We start from the raw sequence: 22,043 nt of genomic DNA, 5'->3' as shown, positions 1-22,043 counted from the left end.
AGACCAAGCGACAGGATGATATATCCAAGGAAATTAAGGGTCACGCAAAAATCGGTGATGTCGTCGTGGCTGGTGGCTTTTAAAATGGTAGTGGACGTGATGAGGCGGTCACTCCTCATGAGATTGCAGTAGATGAACAGTGCAGAGGGTTGCAGAGGAAAACTGGAGGCAATCACCTAATATGGGTGCCGGATATGCAGATCGTGCTCAAAGTGATCGAAAGTACTATGGGACAAGTGGGGAGTATCTGATTCACTGAGGATGGATATTCTAGATATGGCCAGAATCAAAGACCAGCGCTCTTGGAGGAGACCCTCTGATCGGAATGGATAATGGGTCTTCAAAAGTTTCCGGCAAATAAGCAACCACTTAAAGAGGTTTAGGCAGAAGCAAATGGCAGAGAGGGATCGCATAGAGAAATTGAAGCCAAAGTTGTTGACGAAAGCTTGAGCAGATAGAATACTTTGAGATTCTATACACAATGAGTTTGCTTCTTTGTTAAAAGATTAGGGTAGAATGGCTTTGTAGTTACTCTAGGGTGGTTGTGAATCCGGAGATCCACTCTTTTAAAAGGTGGGATACTGTAAGGAAACACTTTATATGTTGTACACGACGTTAAGTCTGGGAGCACGTGTCCTGCCGAGATGGAACTCGAGGTTATAGCAATCAAAATTTTTCTGTAACCTTGCTCGATGATATTTGGATAAAAGAACGCACTCCAGTAGCTTAATCAGTTCTGACATTTTTTTTATTTATACTGTGATCTTGAGGTTCTTGTTGACTTACTAACGATCAACTTTGTTTAATTAATGTAAAGACTTAGCCAAGCCTAAAAGCGGAGCTTCCTGGATATTTATTCTTACTGCCTATAAGGTTAGTGAAAATAAAAGGTTTCGAATTGTCCGCGTTTAGATGTTTCTGGTTGCTGCTTTAATAATTAAATTATTTTCTTTGCTTTCTTCTATAGAAAAGCAAATACGAATAACGCTAAAATTTGAAGCCAGAAAAAGGTCAAAGGAGAGTTGTACATATGTACTTTATTCCACTTTATCTCTGAAAACAAGAGCATTCACATTTTGATGGATTTCATTGAAACACGCTAGGTTGGCAAAATACGGCAATGCAACGAAGAAAGGACGAACTTCAAACAAGATCCGCTAAACACTTAAACATCGTTTAGGTGCTTTAAGCAAACTTCTGAAAACACAAGTTAGTGAGATTTCCCCCTAATTTTACGAGAGCTCTTTGCAATTACGTGTTTATAACATAAGGGCAAAATTTTCTTCCACTATCGACCCACAACGAAAACCAGCTGGGCAAACGGATTACTAAAGCACTTGTTTGATCGCATTTTAGAGCAAAACAAACAAACAAATCTACTTTTTCTTTATGTCCAAAAGAGTAAACATAATTATTATTTGATTCCAGTTGACAATAAAAAATCGATTTTCATTCCTGAACAAAGAAAGAACCGATTAAACCACCTTTTAAAAATACGCAACCACTTTAAATAACGCATCCGTATAAAAAATAACAAACGGTTTAGTGCCCAAGGAAAGAATTTGTGTGCTAAGTATAAGTTATTACTGGTTTTCTGTTTTGTCATTGTCGTTCTCTTTCGCTCAGTCCTTTCGTTTCTGTTCTAGACATAGGTCCTCCTGGCATCATGTAACCTTATCAGAGCTTCTAAAGATATGCCCAAAATTGCAATACACAGAAAAAAGCAGCTCTATGCAAATTAAAAATAAACACTTAGCTTTAAGTTTATATCCCTCCGATGCTTGACTTGAATAACTGAGTAGCCACCAGTGTAGACTACAGATATCATGATACGTTAAACTAGATTGAAACCAGCGAAAAATGCAGACCGTTTTCCACCTGAACACGAAAAGCGTTGACTGTGTACGAACTATAGCTGATGTGATATGGCCGTGTATCTGCGACGAGCCACAGAGGGCGCGCAAAAAAATGAAGCCTCGCTTATGTTCAGGTGAGTTAACCAGGGTTGAGCCTGCCATCCAATAGAAAACAGGTACGTGATCAGCGGTCAACTTACAAAAAAAAAAAAAAAACAGCTGACCTCGGTGAGCTCTAAGCAAATCCAATATCAAAGATGTTCATCAAAACATGGATGTCCAATATCTTTGCACGCTGTAAACTAGCATGATACTGGTCACATTAGCATACCTAGAGGGGTGGACGGTACGGACGATAGATGACGTCATGGCTATAAAACCAAGATTTCTCGCATCGATGGGTTAACTTATTTTCTTAACAATGGTGCTCCGGGCGCGCCTTTCCTCGCCTTATCTACAGGAGTGGCGCTTTGTGGACTAATTTTTCCTTAATTAATTACTGGACTCCACTATCCCGCTCCTTCATGCGTTTGTTATTTCAAGACTATTACTGTAGATCCTTACTTTTTGTCCTTCCTGATTATGTCATCAATCGACTTCAACTTATTCAAAACTCTGCAGCTCGTCTAGTTTTCCGTGCACGTAAGCATTGCTATGTCACACCGTTGCTGGTTAACCTTCACTGGTTACCAATTCAATGCAAAATTCAGTTCAAGATCCTCTTGATGAACTTCAAGGTTTTGCGACGTGAAGCACCTCCATATCTACGTGATTTAATATCTCCGTATGTCGCGACTCGTATTTTATATTACGCTCGCATAACAAACTACTCTTACACCAGCCTCATTTCCATCTTATTCGTTACGGACAGCGTGCATTCGAAATATCTGCTCCATGCCTTTGGAATTTTCTGCCTTGTAACATTAGAAACAATAAATATAAATAATTTTCAGAAGAAATTAAAGACGTGCCTTTTTAAGAAAGCTTTTGCATTATACTATATGACATTTACTACAAATTAATTAAGGCATGGGACACGATCTATTTGATGGAAATAAATGAGGGTTTGGTCTAACTATCGCTCCACTTTATATGACAAGAAACAACTTTGGGACATCGTTCGCTGCAATAAGATGTAAAACCTTACCAGCCGTATAGGATGACATATTACACGTGACATGTCAAATTTATTTTTAGCACAGCTAAACGGCAACATTTTTTATCATTTTCTGGTGGTTGCATTTACGTTTATGGTGTAAACACTATTGGGTGCATCATTTGCAAATATCTATATAAATATAATCAAATGCACCATCCTAATAGTAATAATAATAAAAAAATGATTATATATATAATAAAAGACTTATGGCTTCAATTAATAAATAGTCTAAGCTAAAAATGCCTTTTCAAAAAGGTGAGTCTTCAACTTTCTCTTAAAACTGTGAATAGAAGCGGCAGAGCATTCCACAGCTTAGGTGAGGCGAACACAAAGACCCTTTCACCGAGAGTAGCCTTGGGCTTAATATTCGGATAACTAAGCAAGGTACTGTCGTTACAACTTCTTAAGTTATATTTAGACACAGGCTTAGGAATAATTAAAAAAAAAAAACTTAAATACGAAGGTGCTAGGCCCCTAAAAATCTTGAAAATAATCAACAGAATTTTAAATTCAATTCTAAACTTTACAGGCAACCAATGTAAGTCCACTAATGAAGGAGCAATGTGACAGTAATTACTTTCATTGCATGTCAATCTAGCACACATGTTCTGCACACGTTGTAGCTTCTGAGTTGATACCATATAAAAGACTGTTACGGTAACCGATTCTACTTGAAATAAAAGCATGAACCACAGTCCTAGTGTTGTCTTTAGAGAGATACTTTCTTATGCGTCTCAGATTATACAAATAATAAAAGGCAGAGTTAAAAGGTAAAGTAACTTTATTTAACGTCGGTAGTTCCTTCAGCACGAGGCTGGTATCAATGGAAGCCAACGGTGCACCCTTTACCCCCCTCCCTCTGTCAGTGCTCCGTTTTACGGGTATTTAAAGCTATAGCTATACGGATCAGAGGAAAGTCGAAAGAGACGTTTAGTTCCCGAGGATCGAGCCTTGGACCTCTCGCTCCGAAAGCCGCCCTCGAGCCAACTCAGCCACGACTGCTCCTATTTAAAATATGGATTGCCATCGTCATCTTAGAGTCAAGCCATGAGCCTAAATTCCTTGCAGACGACACAAGAGTGATAGTTGCAGCCCTGATACGAAGGGCATTGATGGGCACTTTAGCTAGTTGCTGCGGTGTGCCAATGATTATGAATTCAGTTTTATCATCCTTAACTTTGAATTTCTCGTTCAGCATCCAGTCTCAAATGTCCTCAATACACCTTTCAACCCTAGCCAATGCGGCCCCTTGATTTGCAATATTATTAGGATAAAAGGATAAACAAAGCTGGATATCGTCAGCATAGCAATGGATTTCTCAATTATGTTTATCTACAATTTCAAATATCTTGTTAGCATAGACAACAAACAGCAAAGGCCCAAGGCGCGAGCCTCGAGGTACGCCGCATTCCAAATCGAACTTCATTGAGAGTGTGCCGTCAAGTGAAACTTGCTGAGTTCTGCCACTTAAGCATGATGCAATCCAGGATAATGCCATATCCCGAACTCCAAATGCAGAACTAAGCCTCTCAAGTAAGATACCATAATCAATGGTATCGAAAGCCGCGCTCAAATCCAACAAAACCAACGAGGTGACATGCTGACCGTTCATGTTTAACAAAATGTAATTTTAATTTACTTTAAAGAGAGTGGAATCCGTGCTGTGAAACTTACGATATGATGATTGTAACATGGGAAATAAGTTATTGGTGCTGATGTGATGCTGAAGTTGTTTGGCTACCGCACTCTCAACCGGGTTAGAGATGAATTGTAAATTGCTCACAGGACGATAGTTTTTGAATATTGGTTCTAAGCCATCTTTCTTAAGTAGAGGAAGAACCAGGGCATTTTTCCACGTTGATGGGAAGACACCATGCTCAAGAGAATAGTTAATGATATTAGTAATTACGGCTGCGACAATAATATTGTAACTTCTTGCTTTTTTCAGCTATGACTCCAGCTAAATTCAAACTCTACTCCAGCCTCAACAATGCCACTTCAAGACTTCACTCATGTCTAACGGCTGACTATAAGGCCCCCGTGGCACTTGAAGCGTCAAGCTAAGATATATTTTCTGACTTGCACTAATCAAGTCCAATACAAGAGATGTGTTCTGCGTCATTTCAAAGTTGCAGGCATTCGATTTCTGCAAAGCTGTGTCACATAAATACTGACTAATATATAGATCTAGTCAAGCCTAAAAGCGGAGCTCCCGTCTTGTTTATTTTTACTGGCTGTTGGATTAGTGAAAATAAAAGGCTTTGGAGCTGTCCGCCTTTTGGTTTCCCGGATATTGCTTGATTATGCAACATTTTATTCGCTGCCTAACTAGTGAATTCCACGGTTAATTTCACCTGAAAAACCCACTGATCACATGAATCACCAAGGGATGAGTGTGATATCGGTTTTTGCATCGCAATCTACTGTCGAATTTACCAGTAGGGCAATTAATTTTTCTTGAATCGCAAGAGTTTTAAAAGAAAACAAGCTAATCCTCAGCAAGCGAACGGAAAAGGAAACAAGCCATTTGAGAGTCGACTGTCAAACGCCAGCGAATAAGAATCACGCTACAATTAGAAATCACAGACGTACTATAGCTCGTGATGTGACAGATCGTCTTTGTCGGTTCAAGGTCAAACAAGGAGTTTTATTGATGTGCTTTATTTATTACACTTTATCTCTGAAAACGAGATCATTTACAATTCGATGAATTTCATTCAGTGAAACACGCCAGCTTGGCTTACAACCAGAATCGGCTAGAAAGGACAAACTTCAAACAAACTCTCCAACAAATTACCTGTACGTGCTCTAAACAAACTTCTGAAAACACAAGCTGAGGATATTTCTCCTTATACTTTCAGCCTCTATACTTTTACGAGAACTCATTGCCATTACTTGTTTAGAACATAAGTGCAAAATTCTTGTCACTGTGGAGGCACATCGAAAAACAATATACACAAACGGATACGATTCGTCCATTCCGATAGTCCATTGGTACCAATGGTAGGATTGGTAATAGAAAAGAATGTCATTCCAATGGTTCTGTTGGTGAATATGTATTTCATTAAGGGGACTTTGATTATTTTCCCAATTATGATGGTACCAATCGTACTATTGGTACCAATAGAAAATGATGTCATTCCAATGGTTCTACTGGTGAAATTATTTTCTCATGTGGTCTGGCTAGGTAGAAAATGATGTCATTCCAATGGTTCTACTGGTGAAATTATGTGATCTAGCTGGGTACAGGGCTCTTCCGATGGTCCATTGGTACCAATGGTACGATTGGTACTAATAGAAAATGATGTCATTCCAATGGTTCTATTGGTGCAAAGCAACTTTGCTTTTACACCAAATAAAAGAACGCAATAATTATTATGAATATTCCTCGTTCTATAAGGAGGGTTGTCCAATATTCCGACATAACGAGATTCATGGCACTTCACAAGAGACATCACAAAGTGCCCCCCAATCTTAATCCTTAAAAAAATAGTAACAGTTTTGCGAGACTTGAAGAGCGGGACACTTTGTGACACAATGATGTCCAATATCAAAGATATATGCTGTAGACTAGCTATAGTATAAACTGCAGTATTGCCTCCTCGATGAGTTCTAAACTTGAGCCCGTGATATGGTTACGTGATACTGGTCACATTGTCATACATGGAGGGGCGGACGTACGAACGTACGTACGGACGTTCATGACGTTCATGACGTTCATGGCTATAAAACCAAAATTTCTCACATCCCTGGGTTACCATATTTTCTTACCTATGGTGCTCCGCGTGCACGCGCCTTCGGCGCGCGCGAAGCTCCGCTATCATTGACGAAAGTTAAAAGCTAACTCACTAAAATCTAACTCAGGTTACCCACCCCCCCCCCCCCCCCCCACGAACTTTGGTTTGCTCTTATAACTGCAAGCTAAAAATTAGAGCGAGGCTTAGTGCCTCTAAATTTTTCACAGGCATCTTGACGTAGACCAACTGGGTCTAAGACCGCCCCAATGGCAACAACACCTATATTTTGGTGGCAAACAACTACCTTCACCAGGGTGAATGACCATTACACCCTCAAGCGTTCTTACGTGATAATTATATAAAACTGAGGTAACAAATCATGCGCGCGCGAATTAACAAAAACATCTGTGTTCGTACGCGATAAAAAAGGTGCAAACATTGGATATCGAATTCGACCCTTGCGACGGTTCTGGCTATTGAAAACGTCATTCTCGTTAAGCCCCCACGGTCGGATGGTTTGAGGTCCATAAGCCCACTGGCCTTCCTTTCCCTACCTGTGAGGCGTCATGGTTTTAAAGATGTGTACTCTATATAAAAAGGTTTATTTTTATTTTATTCGTTTTCCCGAGAAAGTCCTGTTTATTGGAGTCGCTTCGACAACGATGCTCAAGTGAATTGAGAAAGGAAAGAACTGGCTGAAATTCAAAGAAATAATAAAAAAATACACATGCCTTATGACGCGTAAAATTAGTAAGCCAAGACAAAGTTCGCTCAGGGAAGAACATATAAATTTATCCGGGAAATTCCTGTTTATTGGAGTCGCTTTGAAAAGGATGCTTAAGTAAATTGAGAAACTCACTCAGATTTAAAGGAAAATGAATAAACTCTTCTGTTTTCCTGTTTCACCTTATGTGACAAATTATTCCTTAATCTAATGACTTCCTCAACAGCTGCTTCGAGAATGATTTCTCGTTTATTTTAACCATTAGTATGAAAGCATCGTCTTCAAATTTGCGCAACTTCAAAAAAAAAAAAAAAAACTGGATCAATAAACTAAAACACCTATTGACGGATAAACGTGTTTGTCACCTGTTATGTCATTAGCAGTTAATATTATGTTTCGACTTCTTCTTTAGCTTCTTGATTCATCACGACTTCAGACCAAAACAGTGCGCTTGGTTGATGAAATGACTCGATACAGTTAAAACATGTTCAAAACAGACCTTTTAAATAGTTAAATTAACCAAAAGATCGTATTTTTATAATTGCTTCTTTTCTAACAAATTTGCATTTAAACTATGGGAAGACTTTGAGTCAAATTCTAATCCTTTAGGGACAAATTTCGTCAAATTAGGACACCCTTGTTACATGCAGGGCCTGGGCCTAACAATTTCTGCATTTTTACTTTATTTCCCTTTATAATATATATGTTTGTTGTTGTTGTTCACGTTTTTTTGGTTTCTCGGAAGCTGGAGGCTAAATTATCTATTATTTTCTCCAAAGCCAGTTCAATTGACCCCGAAATACTCCGTTGCATTAGAAATGGCTCAAAAATATATAAAATGGTGACTGCTGCGAGGCTGCTGTTGGTGGCCTTCCTTTTACTTAAGATTTAAGACATTTTAGTACAATTGAGAATTCTTTCGTAGAAGGAAGAGCGTATAATCGAGGCTTTTACTCGAAATGTTTCAATTTTGAAAAACGGGATACTAATTGTATGTTTTCAAGAAAACAGATACAGGTTGATAGATTTACAATTAAGTGGTTAACGGTGCATTCTTGGCGAATTTTGTAGCTCCAAAATGCCTTTTTGGAGCAAACGAAAATTAAAGATATCTGAATAGCATACGCACCTGGAAATTAGTCGTCATGCTTTCGTTTAAGGAGCTTCTCAGGTTGGTAATGGTGTTTTTTTTTCTTGACATCCGTTAAGGCCTTTCGGAATTGCATCATTCATTTTTATATATTAATTGATTCATTTTTTTTCAAGAACAAACAAATGTTTAAGTATTTTCCAGTCAGTAACAGGACAGGTGCACTTCGGAATAAATCCCCAAATTCCATTCAAAAGGCAACCAAAACATCCCTTTTTAACCAAATGGGCCTTCGAATGCTTTTTATGCGCAGTTTCCTTAGGATTTGCTTGGGAATAAAATCTGCAAACATGTCCCAACAAGCATACATTAAATTAAGAAAATAAAGGACACTGCATGTCATCTTATAATAACGCTGTAGACGTCATTTGCAATTGTGTATCTTCCCTTTTTTAATAACACCTGCTCGAGGTCTTGTTATTGAATGTTGACATTTTGCAGAATTAACTTGTAGCCATTAGAGATATAAAATACTGAGAAGCTCGCAGTTTTAAGACAGTTTTCCTTTTGCGCCTCGTGGCAAAGTTGCATGTAAAAGTTAACATCGTGAACATGTGATCACCTGTTTAATGACGCTTTCTGCATTTGTCAATCTTCCCTTTTCAATAACGACTCTTTGCCGTCTTGTTATTGGTTGTTGACATTTGCAGAATTAACTTTTAGCCAATAGAGATATAAGATACTGAGAAGGACACAGCTTTACGGTTCTTTTTTTCTTCTTTTTTATTTTTTGTCTGGCAAGTGAAATACAGTTCACCTCGATTTTCAGTTTTTCGCTGAGTTTCTTGAGATTGAAAAAAACAAAAGAACGGGGCGTGCATAAATTATAGGTAAGTTGGGGCATGACGCAACGCAACGGTAACCCTAACATGTGTAACAACACATGCATCGTATAATTTACTTACGTACACGAAGGTTTCTTTATTGAGAAAGTAAGAGAGGTGTGTGCAGTGCTGGTGTTATGAATCCATCCAACAAACTGGGTGGTAGCGTAAATAAATAGCGAAAAGAACAATGAGAAAGACAGGGAGCAGTTGAGTTAGAGGTGACTCATCACGGACCAAGGAGACTCCATTGACGGCAGTTTACATTAACTTGGGTGGTTTCAAGTGTTTAAATGATGAACGTGGAACCATAATGTTCCCTTTAAGTAGATCTGGCCCCTTGCCAGCGTGAGATATCATCTCTTTCCGCTGTTTCCCTTTGCTTGTAAAACAAGTGCAGAGAAAAGGTAAATGTTGATTGACTTTGTAACCCTTAATGTGTTCTTCTTCTCTCGGTAGCTTTTGAAATCTTTCCAGAACGCAAAGTCATGTCACCACCACTTCGATTGTTTGCGGTCTCTTTGCGGTGGAACAATTGCAACAATTAGTGTTAAATGAAATATACCGGAAAGGGTTCATCGGTTTAATAGATTTTCTTATCCACGTAAATGAAGGTATATGAATGGGACGCTGGGAAGATCCTTGTTCGCAATATATCGTTGAATGTCCGGGGTTCGTGTATGTAAATCCATCATTAAGTATCCAAATGGTTGTGATGTAGCACATCACCATGCAAACGGAATGCGCCCAGAAAACGCCTCTTTTGCCAGTTTCATCAGCTCCAAAGTATATCGAGGATTGTTAAAAGCAATGACGTAATGAGAATTAATAGAAATGCAGGTGACGTCACAATGATGGGAAGCTTTGGTGAGCAAATCCATAATGAGCTCGTCATCGCTACAGTTTCCCATAAGGTAATCTAACACGAGAAGACCAGAACATTAATGCGATGGGAATAAGGCGGGAATGTCGTCGAGAATACCCTCCATAAACGTGACTTTCTTTGCTAATTCCTTAAAACAATTTTGCGATTGATCGTAGCAATACACGATCTTGCGAACGGGGCGTTCAAATAAACAATCTGCGTGTTGAAATATTTGGGGCGTAAATATTGTTTTTCCACTTGGCTGGGGCCAGAAATGATAATGATGCTACGGCACTTGAATTGAGACATGTTGACGAGACGAAGCTTCAACTATTTTTGTTCACTAGATAGAATTCCCACCCCTTTTTGTAGCAAATACACACAAAAAGCAACATTTTTTACTTCCCACGTGATTTTATTACTAGTGACCACAGCGAAATGAATTACAACCTTGTTGAAAGCAAACATTAACTTTGGGATAAATGACTGAATTAAAATTAGTGTGTGAAGCTTGTGCATTGTTCCACTGAGAATCATGTCGTTTAAATAAAGCTTGAACAGTGTTTATGTCAACATTCCGTGCTCGTTCAATGAGATAAAACAAACAAAAATCTTCACAAAAATCTGAGCTCAGTCCTGGCAATGGTTTGTCGTTATAATTGGTGACTTCCCGCAGAATGGAGGTATCCATATTGTAAGTTTCAGGAGGAAATCCGTAGCTGTCAAAGAATTCACTTTCAAGAGGCGATTCAAAGTACTTGGCCACCCATTCCAATGTGTCCCACGTTGATCATGAGGGTCCGTATTGGCGATGAGACCGGCTGGGTAGGTGTTGATGACAGGTAGCCTATCCCTTGGAAATACGCCTTGCATCAGAAGTGCTAACGCAGGGTTAAAGAGACAGGCTTGCCGTAGTTCTTGGGTCGTATGCATAACGATGAACAAAGAGCCTTGTGACAAATCGTAGACCAGGCGACGATTACGATCAATTTCCAACTGATTTTGAAATTCGGCGAACACAATTAAATTCAGAACTGAGTTCGTCTGAGTTCCATATTTCAAGTACAGGTTCACGTTATCCATTCGATGGGGTATCAGATGATCGGGATGTCCACTTCCTGCCTGTGTCAAACCAAAACGGAACAAACTGTAACCGTTTTCCCAATCCACTCTATCAATGTCAAGACCATGCCAATGATCCTTGCCTGCGTAGGGGTTCCGGTTAAGGTATACATACCTGAAAGCGGTGCGTTCCATGATCTTTAGTTTGCACTTGTCTGGAGTCTCTCCAGCCATGAGAACAAAAACGTCGTTGTTCAGATCCACTTTGACTTTGATTTCCAAATCGTCAAGCAACATCTTGTCCATATTAAACCCGTCGCAGAGGGGTACTTCGACTGAACCCCACTTCTGCGCCAGTGGTAGTAAATGTGGCTCTTGTATTCAGACTCTCATTACTTTCTGCCGTATTATTTAGTTCATTCGTGTGTCCAGAAGTGGCTTTATAATACAGAGCTTTGGTTAAGTACAATTTCTTCGACTCCGACTGAGCCCCACTTCTACGCCAGTGGTAGTAAATGTGGCTCTTCTATTCAGACTCTCATTACTTTCTGTTGTATTATCCACTTCATTGATGTGTCCAGAAGTGGCTTTGTAATACAGAGCTTTGGTTAGGTACAATTTCTTTGCCTGTTCCGTAAAGTTCAATAAGGTCTTGATGCAAGTATTGTATGCTTGAATGCCTGACTGTTCTGTTACCAGTTTCGTTGATCTTGATGGTAAACTGTTTGATGATGGAATGAAGGGTGTTGTTGACCAGAATGTACTTCGTGCCATCCCCTGTGGGCGATCCATTTTGTTTGGTAATCTTTACTACCAATCGCAGCTCTGTCCTGTTAATGTCAATAGAGAACTTAAGCAATGGACGTTTTCGGAGCGACGGCGACCGGACCAGCAGAGGGAAGTTGGGACCAACGTTACCGTCACTTCCCACCAAAATTAAATGCTTAAACGATAAGTTCGTTCGATGAACGACGGCGCTTGGTTTTCGCAATAAAAGATGTCTTATTTCAAAGCAATGAGAGAATTGACACTGCTGTGATACGCTGAAAATATACTCTCCGATGATGATTTTCTCGTTCTATGGGAAGTCAATCAGTCGAAGAAGCCAGATTTTCCTTGGGACAGGTTTAGTCCGTTTGTCTTCGAAAACATGAATGAAGCCGAATGTAAGGCAGAGTTTCCAGTAGAAAAATAAGATCTTCACACGCTTGGAGAGGTTCTGGAGATTCCACCAACTTTTAAGTGCCAGAGACGTAAGACGTCGAGCCTACCTTTGTGGCTACAGCGATATGATCGGGCGTTTTGGAAGACCTGTTTCTGACGTTTGTATGATAAGAAACCAAGTCATGGATTTTCTCTATGACTTACATGGCTACCGAATCATTCAGGGGAATCTCACTTTTATCAATAGTAGGCTGCTTGAAGAGTATGCCACTGCCATCTCAGATAAAAGAGTAGCCCTGGACAACTGTTTTGGGGAAGATGCAGAGAATTGTTTACATTAAGCGCATTGCAAATATGTTTGGGCCAGTGGGTATGTTTCATTCAACACTAGTTCAAGTTTAACATGGGAAAATAGAGGTGGGAGAATAGAGCTGGCATAAATCAAAATGACTTGATGTAGTTTTCCTATTGGGCATGGATAAATTTAATATCATACAAATTCATTCAAGTATATGATCTTATCGTTTTCCTAGCTTGGAGCAAAAACAGGAATGAGAGAATACCAATTTAATTCTGTTGCTGGATATTAAAATTTATTTTTTATTTTATTAACTTTGCCAGTCAAGCTAGCAGGGCGCCACAACAGCTTGCGCCAATTACTGTGGCCCCTTTTTTTTTTTACCCTCCCTACCATGATACACAACAGAAGACAGACCACAACACCGGGAACTACATGCCCTACTCTTAGCGACAAGTGTGTGGGTTCTTTTACGTCCCACAGGATTATTAACATTGAAGTATTGTGAGACGGGACCTCCGGCTTATCGTCCTTATTCGAGAAGACTTGAAAGTCTAACCATTTGGCAGCACTTTCTTCTCAGTAATTTTAAGACCCTGAGTGTTGGTCCAGCGGGAATTGAACTCGCGACCTCCCGCGTGACAGTCCGGTGCTCAACCAACTGAGCCACCGGTGCGCGGTTTTGGGGGGAGGCTTTAGGTTGATCAAATTGTAGAGTACAGTGTGTAATGACCTTTATTGCTTTGCTTTTTTCCTCTTTGCCTCAGAGGGTAAGAAGCATGATGCAGGAATGTTGCATGATTCTGGGCTTCTTCGGGATCTGGAAGCTTATGCCTAGTACCGATGCGATTATATGGGGACCCGGCATACCCTCTCAGAGTTCACCTTTAGGGACCCTTGCGGAACCCTCACCTTACTCCATTAATGGAAGCATACAACAATTCAATGAGTTCTGTAAGAGTGTCTGTAGAGTGGCTTTTTGGCGATATCGCAGATTGCTTCAAGTTCATGGATCTCAAAAAAAAAAAATCTTAAGATAGGGATGAGCAGCATTGGAAAGGACGTTCAGATAGAGTATGCTCTATCGAAGTTGGAAAATGTACAGTGCAAGTTTTAACTCAGTCATGCAAGATGTTCAAGGCTCCCTAGAGTAGAGTAAATTGACTAGCAGACACTCGATCAGTAGAGTGAAAAAATGCATTTAAAACAGAGTAAGGTCAAGAGTATCATGTGCAGCAGGGCCAAGCGGGACACCTGTATAAAAGGATGGGGATGCTAGGCGTATCGTTTAGGGACGAAAGTCCACGGCAGGAACTTTTGAAGTATATTTTAGGATATTGAGCCAAAAAAAAATGTCAGGAGATAATGTTTTGTTTAAGAATTGGTACCTTTTAAGGGTAAAAAAGATCTAAAGCACGCCCACAAAGTAAGATCATGGTACCTCTAAGGGTTTCTTTTACAAGCAGCCCCATCCTTTATATATGGAAGTACCCCCTGCTTCCAGTGCAGCAGGGGTTGTGAGGCACACATTTAGAAACAGTGAAAATTTTTACGTTAAGGAAACATTTATAATAACATGTTAGAATGTATCTAGTCATAATGTTGAGTAATAAAACAAACAAGTTAAAGGCTTAGTTTTTCTTTTAACTATTAGCTTTTGCATGACAAAAAACCCATGACTGAAAGTTTCAGCAAGAACTTACATGTCCATTACAACATGAAACTTTAAACATTATACTATGTAAATGTAATTGTGCTTTTTTCATAAAAGTCATGAATGTTAGTAAGAGGCAACACCAAAACCTTTATTCTTAACCTGTCATTCGACAAAAAGTAAGGTTGCTCAACAACAGCCAGTTAAACAACAGCCAGTTAGTTCTTCTCTTTCGACAACATTTGTTGACAAAGGAAAGGAATGTTTGATTCATTTGTTGCTGCTGCTGTAGTACTGAACAACATTGTTTGGCTTTGTTGATCTTTCCTTAGATGTAGCTCCTCCTCCTTCAGAGCATGGTCCAGCTTTGCTTTCTCTCTGAGGAACTCTACTGCGTCGCTGCCTTTTTTTTTTTCTTTTTTGGCTCCCTCCTCTTCATCGCCAGTTCTCTTGCTTGACTGTCCAAAACGTTCCATGGCCTTTGTCCGTATTTCATCGGCTGCCTTTTTGTCAGCTTCTGCTTTCTTCTCTCCATCTTTACCACTGTTAACTGCAGTGGCTTCTTTGCCAATAAGATCTTTAATATAGCCTCAGATTCACTACGCTCAGCGTCTATTCCGGAAGCTTGAAGTTCTTCTAACGTCCTTCTTTCATACTTTATACACTGGAAAACTTGAAAATTTACAGGCACATGTAAATCCAGTTTCCAAAGTGTAAATTTGGATTTACATGTTTTGTAAATTACAATTTACACGTTAAGTTCCGTAAACTAAGATTTACAAGGTATTTACATGTTAGAGTGAATTAGGTAAATAACCTGTAAATAGTAATTGACATGGTCATGTTCTTGAAGTATAAATGGAGGAACATGTAAATAACATTTAGATTGTTTCAAATGAATTTACAGTATGTTAATCATGTAAATGGGTTTAAAATATCCTGTAAATAACATGTAAATTGTTACAATCCTGTAAATCGAATTTCCATGAAACTTTCATGCTTCAGTTGATCATGTAAATTAACTGTAAATAGTGACTGAAAATCATTCTTTCGGAAGTTCAAGTTGAAGAGCATGTAAATGACATGGACGTGGAGTTTTCAAAAAGTAAGGTTTCAAAAACCATGTTAATAAAATTTTCACGAGACTTTCTTCACTGATGTTCGAACAAGTAAATTATGTAAATTTTCCAGTAGAGAGTATAATGTAATGGTCATTTTATGGGAGACACAAATTTGAAAATAAGGAATAGTTTATGAGAAAGGGAGGGCTCTTGAAACCAAACCTCTCTCCGTTACAAAATACAGCTTCAACTTTAATTACCTGGAACAATTGTGGATTTCTCATTGGCGAAATAATAAAAAAACTGAGCCGATTAAAGGGATGTTGATACTTGAACCATGCAAATAATGGAGCAAGGGACAAAATAAATAAACAATGTGGCATCTGAAATGGCTCAGGATTAGTCAGGCTGTGGGAAATTTGTTTCGTCTGACGCTCTATGACGTTTGACAGTTGGATGCCCGAGGTTTTTTCTCTCTTAGAGCGACAGAATAGCGAGTTGCGAGTCGCGAGTCGCTGCTCTTAATCTAAGAGAGAAAAAAAAAACCTGTGGCATCCGTGGCATCCAGGGCCCGGTTGTTCAATAGCCGATTAACTTAATCCAGGTTTAGTCTGAAATTTTGTTTCATGTTTTCAACTTTTTGGTGACAGTTTCTTTTGCTTATTTTTGATTTTCAAGGTTGACTTTTTCTAATGTAAAGTTCTGCTGAATATCGGCGTTGAACAGCATTTGGCAGTAAAGAAATAAACTCGTTGGTTAATTTTTAATCTGGGATTAGCGTTAATCGGCTTTTGAACAACTGGGCCCAGGGTAATATCTCACGGTTTAGGTAAAGACTGGAATTGATTTTATCCACCATGTTGTATTTCATCGACTATTTCATCAATCACACGTGTTGTGAATCGACGCAGAGAAAGTAATAGAATGGACTATGCCCCTTGTAATGACAATTGCAATTAATTTTTCTGTCACAGATAGATTAGAGTATTCACACGTTGCAAGCTCAAAAAACCAAACGCTGTCAGAGACAGTGTGGGCTCGCTTAACTTTGTAACCGCGCTTCTATAATCACAGCGGGTTATTTTTGGCGCAAAAATCTGCTTTTTAATGGCCGTCGATCTCCGTCAGGATAACTCTCGCTAACATCGAGGAAATATGGCTCAATTGAAAACCAGTTCGATTACTCCGATGCCTTGTGTTTCTTTTGAGGTAAGGTAATTTGTTTTTTTGTCGCATTGTGTTGTGCTTTAAATGTTGTAACCGGCTCTTCTTTTACAGTAGACACTGAACTCTCCATAATTGTCTCTTAATTGGAGCTGAAATTAGTCGGCATCTCAAGACAAAAAACAAAATGCACAAAGGCTAGTTGATCAAGATCGATTGTATCAAAACATGAAGCTTTATTTCATTCAGTAAGCCTGATTGCCATGTAAAGTGACCCTGGGTTTGCAATTTAGTGGCTATGCAGACGAGACTCGTACACCAATCTATATTTGCTATTCATATGGGAGTCTTGTAATTGTAATTATCGTTCAAGAAACTGCTTCTAAAATAATTGCTATATGTTGCTGGGTGTTATGCTAAGAATTTGAAAGTATTGACATCCAGCAAGCTCAATGTTGGTCATGTGGAATTGAATTTTTAAGGCAGCCAGCAATTTGGCATCCAATATTTTGTAGAAGGTTTACTCAAGCCAATAATTAACTAAAAAGGCAACATTTGATGGAACTACAGATTAAATAATTTCCTGTCAAACATGGGCATTCACAGGATGCCTAGATGCCCATCTGCCTGTTAAAGCTTACTTGTCCTACATGTAAAGTACACTCTTTGTTATGGGTAACCACTTTAAAATGAATAGTCAGTAATAAGCATTTAACGACTCGTCCCTTGGGAAACATTTAATTTTGTTTCCTGAGAATCTCAATGTTTCCCCAAGGTGCAGCTGAGGAAAACATTGAAATTTGAGGGAAACAAAATGAACTGTGTCCTGAGGGACCAGTCATTAAGTGATTTGTTACATAGCACAAAAAGAAAAACATGCAACGGCAACAGAAATGGCGGTCGTTGGTCAACATTTGCAGGTTACAGTGCACTGTTACCCTCTGACATCATAGATTTTGCACTATTGTCCAGAGACTCAGACTCAGAGACCTTTAGCAGGAAACAGTTTTATTGTTAGATGCCATGTGACCTTGTAGTGACCAATGAGAGCGCACACTGTTGGGGGAAAAATTCAGCTATATAACAATTGTTTTTTTTTTTTTTTCTCTAAGCAGTTGTCATGCCTTGCCCATGTAATAATTTTGTGTGTCAGGGGCAAGAGGATGATGATCAGATTGATGATTGTTTAAAATGTTCTTGTTTTTTAATCCTTTGGGTGTACATTGTTTATTGACCGAGAAAAGTAAATCCAAAATAATGCCTTGTTATTTTTCTATTTCCTTTTTTGCTTTGTTTTGGAAAGTGGAAAGGATCAGGAGGGCTAAAGGCCTGTCCTGGGACAACGGAAGAAGACAGCAGAGTTAATTTAGAACTCTGCAATACAATTTTGCTAGATGCAGACATAAAAATCCTCTATGGGGTTTATCAGGTGGAAGGTGCTGGCCAGGTTACTCTGTACAAAACAAAGGGCAGGAAGCACATAAGCAACATTATGTGTTCTTCAAGGAAGCCAAGTGCTTACCAAAAGCAGGTAAAATAACATTTCCCAGTTTAACCTCTCAGACTTGGTATGAGTGTTATATATAACCTCTTGAGAGTTTACATGTAGATAATGACAACTCTAATCTCAGTCTTATGATGAGCTCATGCACAGGCAACACATGTGCAGAGTTTCGTGCCAGCCAACATGATAACAGGACTCTTCTTAAGTAAACCCGCTGACCGGGGACTCATGCTCTCGGCCAAAGGAGTCGGCCATGTTTTGTGTTTCTTAAGACTCTGCGAACTATCTTAAGGACTTGCTTGTCATTTCTCACCGTACGGAGTTCTTGTAAGTGTATTCATTTTACTAGCTAAGTCCACTTGTATTGTATTGTCATTTTTGCGTTCCTGTTCGATTGTAGAATGGTTCCTTCATCGTTGGCATTAAAGTTAATTTTGTTCATCGAGAAGGCTGTTTCTTCAACATGTTTAGAGAAACTCAGTGTGGCGAAGTGGACGGCTGTAAATTTATCCTCTTGTGAATCAAGCACACATGTACATGTATACCTGTATGAATGTGCTGTACAGGCACTAGTGTAATACAGTGTAGGACATGACATCTTTCTTGTGCTTGTGCATGATACATGCATTTTTTTTAAATGTTGAACATTTAATTGGCACTTTCAGTATGGAGTAATGAGGTCTTTAGTATTATTTTCATTTTATTATTGCTATTCCTATATATGTTTACACCAATATTCAAGGTACAGATGTAGGAGGGGTCTAGTATGTATTCCTTCAGTTTAGTGATGAAACTCTTTCTCTTTTTGTTCTGGGCATTTTTTTGTTAGTGCTCTAAGGACAGCTCAAGGAAAAGAGCATGCAAAGGAAAAGCAGAGGTCAGATAATAAAAATAATATCAGATTTTACCACACCTTGATTACATGTAAATTGTGTATGATTCCCAGTGCACTGGTGGCTCAGTTGGTTGAGCATTGGGCTCTCATGCAGGAGGTCGCTGGTTCGAATCCCGGCCAGATCAACACTCTGGATCTTCAAGGTCAAACACCGTAAAATGCAATGATTTAGTCGCGTTTAAGATTACAGTCCTTTTAACCTTGTGTCCTCGTGGGTAGAATATACCTGAGGATTACAGTTACATGTAACTCACACTTTTAATTTTAATGTGTGTCCCAATAAGTAGGAGTCCTTGATTACAGTTTGGACAATTATAGTTTGGACTTCAACTTACATTGCCGTCATAAACCTTGTGAGTAACTTGTGTGAACAACACACTTCCCTGGCTGAAAACGGCTTGTTCAAGCTCAAATCCAAAAGAAGTTGTTTCAAAAACAGCTTGGGCACCATGATTAAGTCTATCTTGACTCACTTACTTTTGACTTTAGGTTTTAGATAAGAATTCATCATCTCCGCAATGCCACTCAAAAACTGTTTTTAGGCTGTTTGTTGTGATGGGGGAAGGCTATCCGGTACTGGCATGTTCAGAGGCTCCATTCCATCTGGCTTAAAGCTGCATCTCCCCTTCCTGAAAATAATGCCCTATCTTTTCCAAACAGAGAATTTCCTGATTGTCAAAGAAATGCTGCCATGTACACTGTAATTAACAACTTACTAACCTCACTTGCTTGGGGCTGTATTGGAAAATGTTGGCCCTTGGTTGTTTTGTTTGGATCGATCACTTGACCTCGGGCCAATATCCCTAGTATGGCGCTCCTGTTTTTTTAGTACTTAAGAGGTTAATAATGTATAAAGAGTAAGGACTTAACTGGCAAATCTAATGTTGTTTTCAAACTCCTTTACCATGAGGCAATTTATTTTTATTTTTAGGAATCAAATGGCAATGTACCAACTAAAGTTCAGAAAGTAGATTTGCAAACTGAGGTAACTGTTATTTTGCCTGTAAAGTACTGCTGTAATATAATTTACCACTATAGATCTCTTTTGGGACTCATTTTTATAAGGTTACAGGTTCATATTTTTTCCTGCTTGAATTTTTGTTATACACCAGTTCAATTTAGATTTTCATTTCTTTCAGACTTAGAAAGGGCATTGTTATAGCGTTAAGGTTACAGGTTCAAATTTTGTCCTGGTTGAATTGTTTTTTTTAAACGCAATTTCAATTTTGATTACTCCTTTGTTTCAGATTATGATAATGGATATTAATAAAACGAAGAAAAATCAAAACTGGATTGCTTTGAAATATTTTAAACTACAACATCTACATGTACAGTGTATACAGCTGTGGCTAAAGCCCTGGTCAAATGGCACATGATTGTTGACGATAGTCAATGATAGTTGAAGCTCGCTCTTCTGTTGGACCACCAACTGTTATACACTATCATCAACTATCATTCATTTTGAGCTTGTTCAAATTCATCATGATAGTCAATGATAGTTTTCCTTGTTTGACGATGCGTATGATAGTTTCTGGTCAGCTGTTTTCCCCAAACATCAGCGGGCTCATTTAAAATGGCCGCCAAAAGTTCCTCGCGAGGCTCAGCTGCAGCTTCAGAAATTCGTGTTTACATCCAAGATGATAATCATGACAAAGAAAATACTGAAAATTACGACTAATAGAGGAATATGAGGCCTGGCCCTGCCTTTGGGAAGCCATTTTAGTGTTCACATTTTTACGCTGAAAGAGCCTGGAACTAGCTGCTCGCGTGACTTTGCATGTGCGACTGCCGGTGAACTACAGTATCATCAACTATCACAAACTTCTTTGGCCATTTGAGCATGTGAATGATGATGATAGTTTGGAGAGAATTTTGACCAGGGCTTAAGATTTTATTGGAAGCCAAAAAAACATGAGAAATCCTTTGATATACTCATTTGTTTTCTTAGGAATCAAAAAGTAAATTCATTTCTTAGGAATCAAAAAGTGAACACTAAAACTGTTCATCTTTCATGGGTTTTACATGGAGATTAAAATTATTTTCTTTTTTACTCTTACAGTCGCTATGTTTGGGACTGTGTTATAAACTTCTTTGAAGGTGAAACATTACTTTAGGGGACTATGCCACATTATTCACATTGACAGCAACAAAAAGAAGTAAATTCAAAGTTTACATGAAAATAGAATAATATTATTTTGATAATTTATTGTATCAATATAAATTATTATTGGTTTTGTATTTATTTCCTTCTTTTCATATGATGTCAAATACTAAACTATACATGTGGTCAATATTCCTTCTTTAAGGCAAAGAATCAGAAGAAATGATTCTGGCGTAATTGATGAAAAGGAAGGTACATGTAACAATGAAAGTGAAGTGCAGACAAACAAAGTGGATGAACTGAGGATGCTGGAGTCAGGCTTTGTAAGTACATTATTTTTAACTTTTTCAGGAAGCTCCAGCATCTTATAGGTGTCTATTATAGGAAAGGGGAAAAAAGTGCTATGCTTAATGTCTTGAGTGATTAATACTCCAGGGTCTCCCTGAGACACCTGCCTCAAATCTTGCTAGTAAGTATTACAGCTGAAAAATCACTGCAGAGCATGTTGACGAGTTTGACCATTTTTTGGTTGGATAGTATACTTTCCTGTTACAGGTGAAAACATCCCAGAAATACACGCAGAATTTTTCATTTAGAACCGTGCTGTCCTAATAGTGAATTACCTTTTTTTAACAGGTTGATAGAGATCAAGCTATCATTGTTTCTCTCCATTACTTGAGGGCAAAAAAAGTGTCAGATGTGACTCTGAGAAAACTAAAGCCCTTGTTGAAGAGGTATTGCGTACCATGCATGAAGGACTCAGCGAAAGATGACCTTTTAAGGTCCCTTGGAAGGGTCCTCTTTGAAAGAAAAGTTGTAACAAGA

At 38.7% G+C, this 22,043-nt stretch overlaps 2 protein-coding genes and 1 pseudogene across 3 annotated transcripts in view; 1 reads left to right on the top strand and 2 right to left on the bottom strand.

Moving 5' to 3' along the window:
• LOC138028248 (QRFP-like peptide receptor) overlaps positions 1–22,043 on the bottom strand; it is a 288,469-nt gene that overhangs the window by 179,203 nt on the left and 87,223 nt on the right. The window lies entirely within an intron of this gene.
• Positions 14,651–22,043, bottom strand: part of LOC138030690 (uncharacterized) — a 15,713-nt pseudogene continuing 8,320 nt past the window's right edge.
• The window catches only part of LOC138029034 (uncharacterized), a 6,451-nt gene continuing 776 nt past the window's right edge, over positions 16,369–22,043 (top strand). Inside the window, exons 1-6 of one of the 2 annotated variants that reach the window (XR_011127797.1) lie at positions 16,369–16,763; positions 18,022–18,249; positions 19,052–19,099; positions 20,049–20,102; positions 21,424–21,541; positions 21,855–22,043. The exon at positions 21,855–22,043 is cut by the window's right edge and continues 776 nt beyond it. Coding sequence is in view for 1 of the 2 variants with exons in the window: in XM_068876703.1 (XP_068732804.1) it covers positions 16,710–16,763; positions 18,022–18,249; positions 19,052–19,099; positions 20,049–20,102; positions 21,855–22,043 (573 nt within the window). In the remaining variant the exon portion in view is untranslated. The remainder of the gene's footprint in view (positions 16,764–18,021; positions 18,250–19,051; positions 19,100–20,048; positions 20,103–21,423; positions 21,542–21,854) is intronic. The other variant, XM_068876703.1, reaches the window with a different exon arrangement.

Source organism: Montipora capricornis, chromosome 13 (genome assembly GCF_036669925.1).
Source record: "Montipora capricornis isolate CH-2021 chromosome 13, ASM3666992v2, whole genome shotgun sequence".
In the NCBI taxonomy this organism is placed as follows: Eukaryota; Metazoa; Cnidaria; class Anthozoa; order Scleractinia; family Acroporidae; genus Montipora; species Montipora capricornis.
This window is presented reverse-complemented; position numbering and strand designations above follow the sequence as displayed.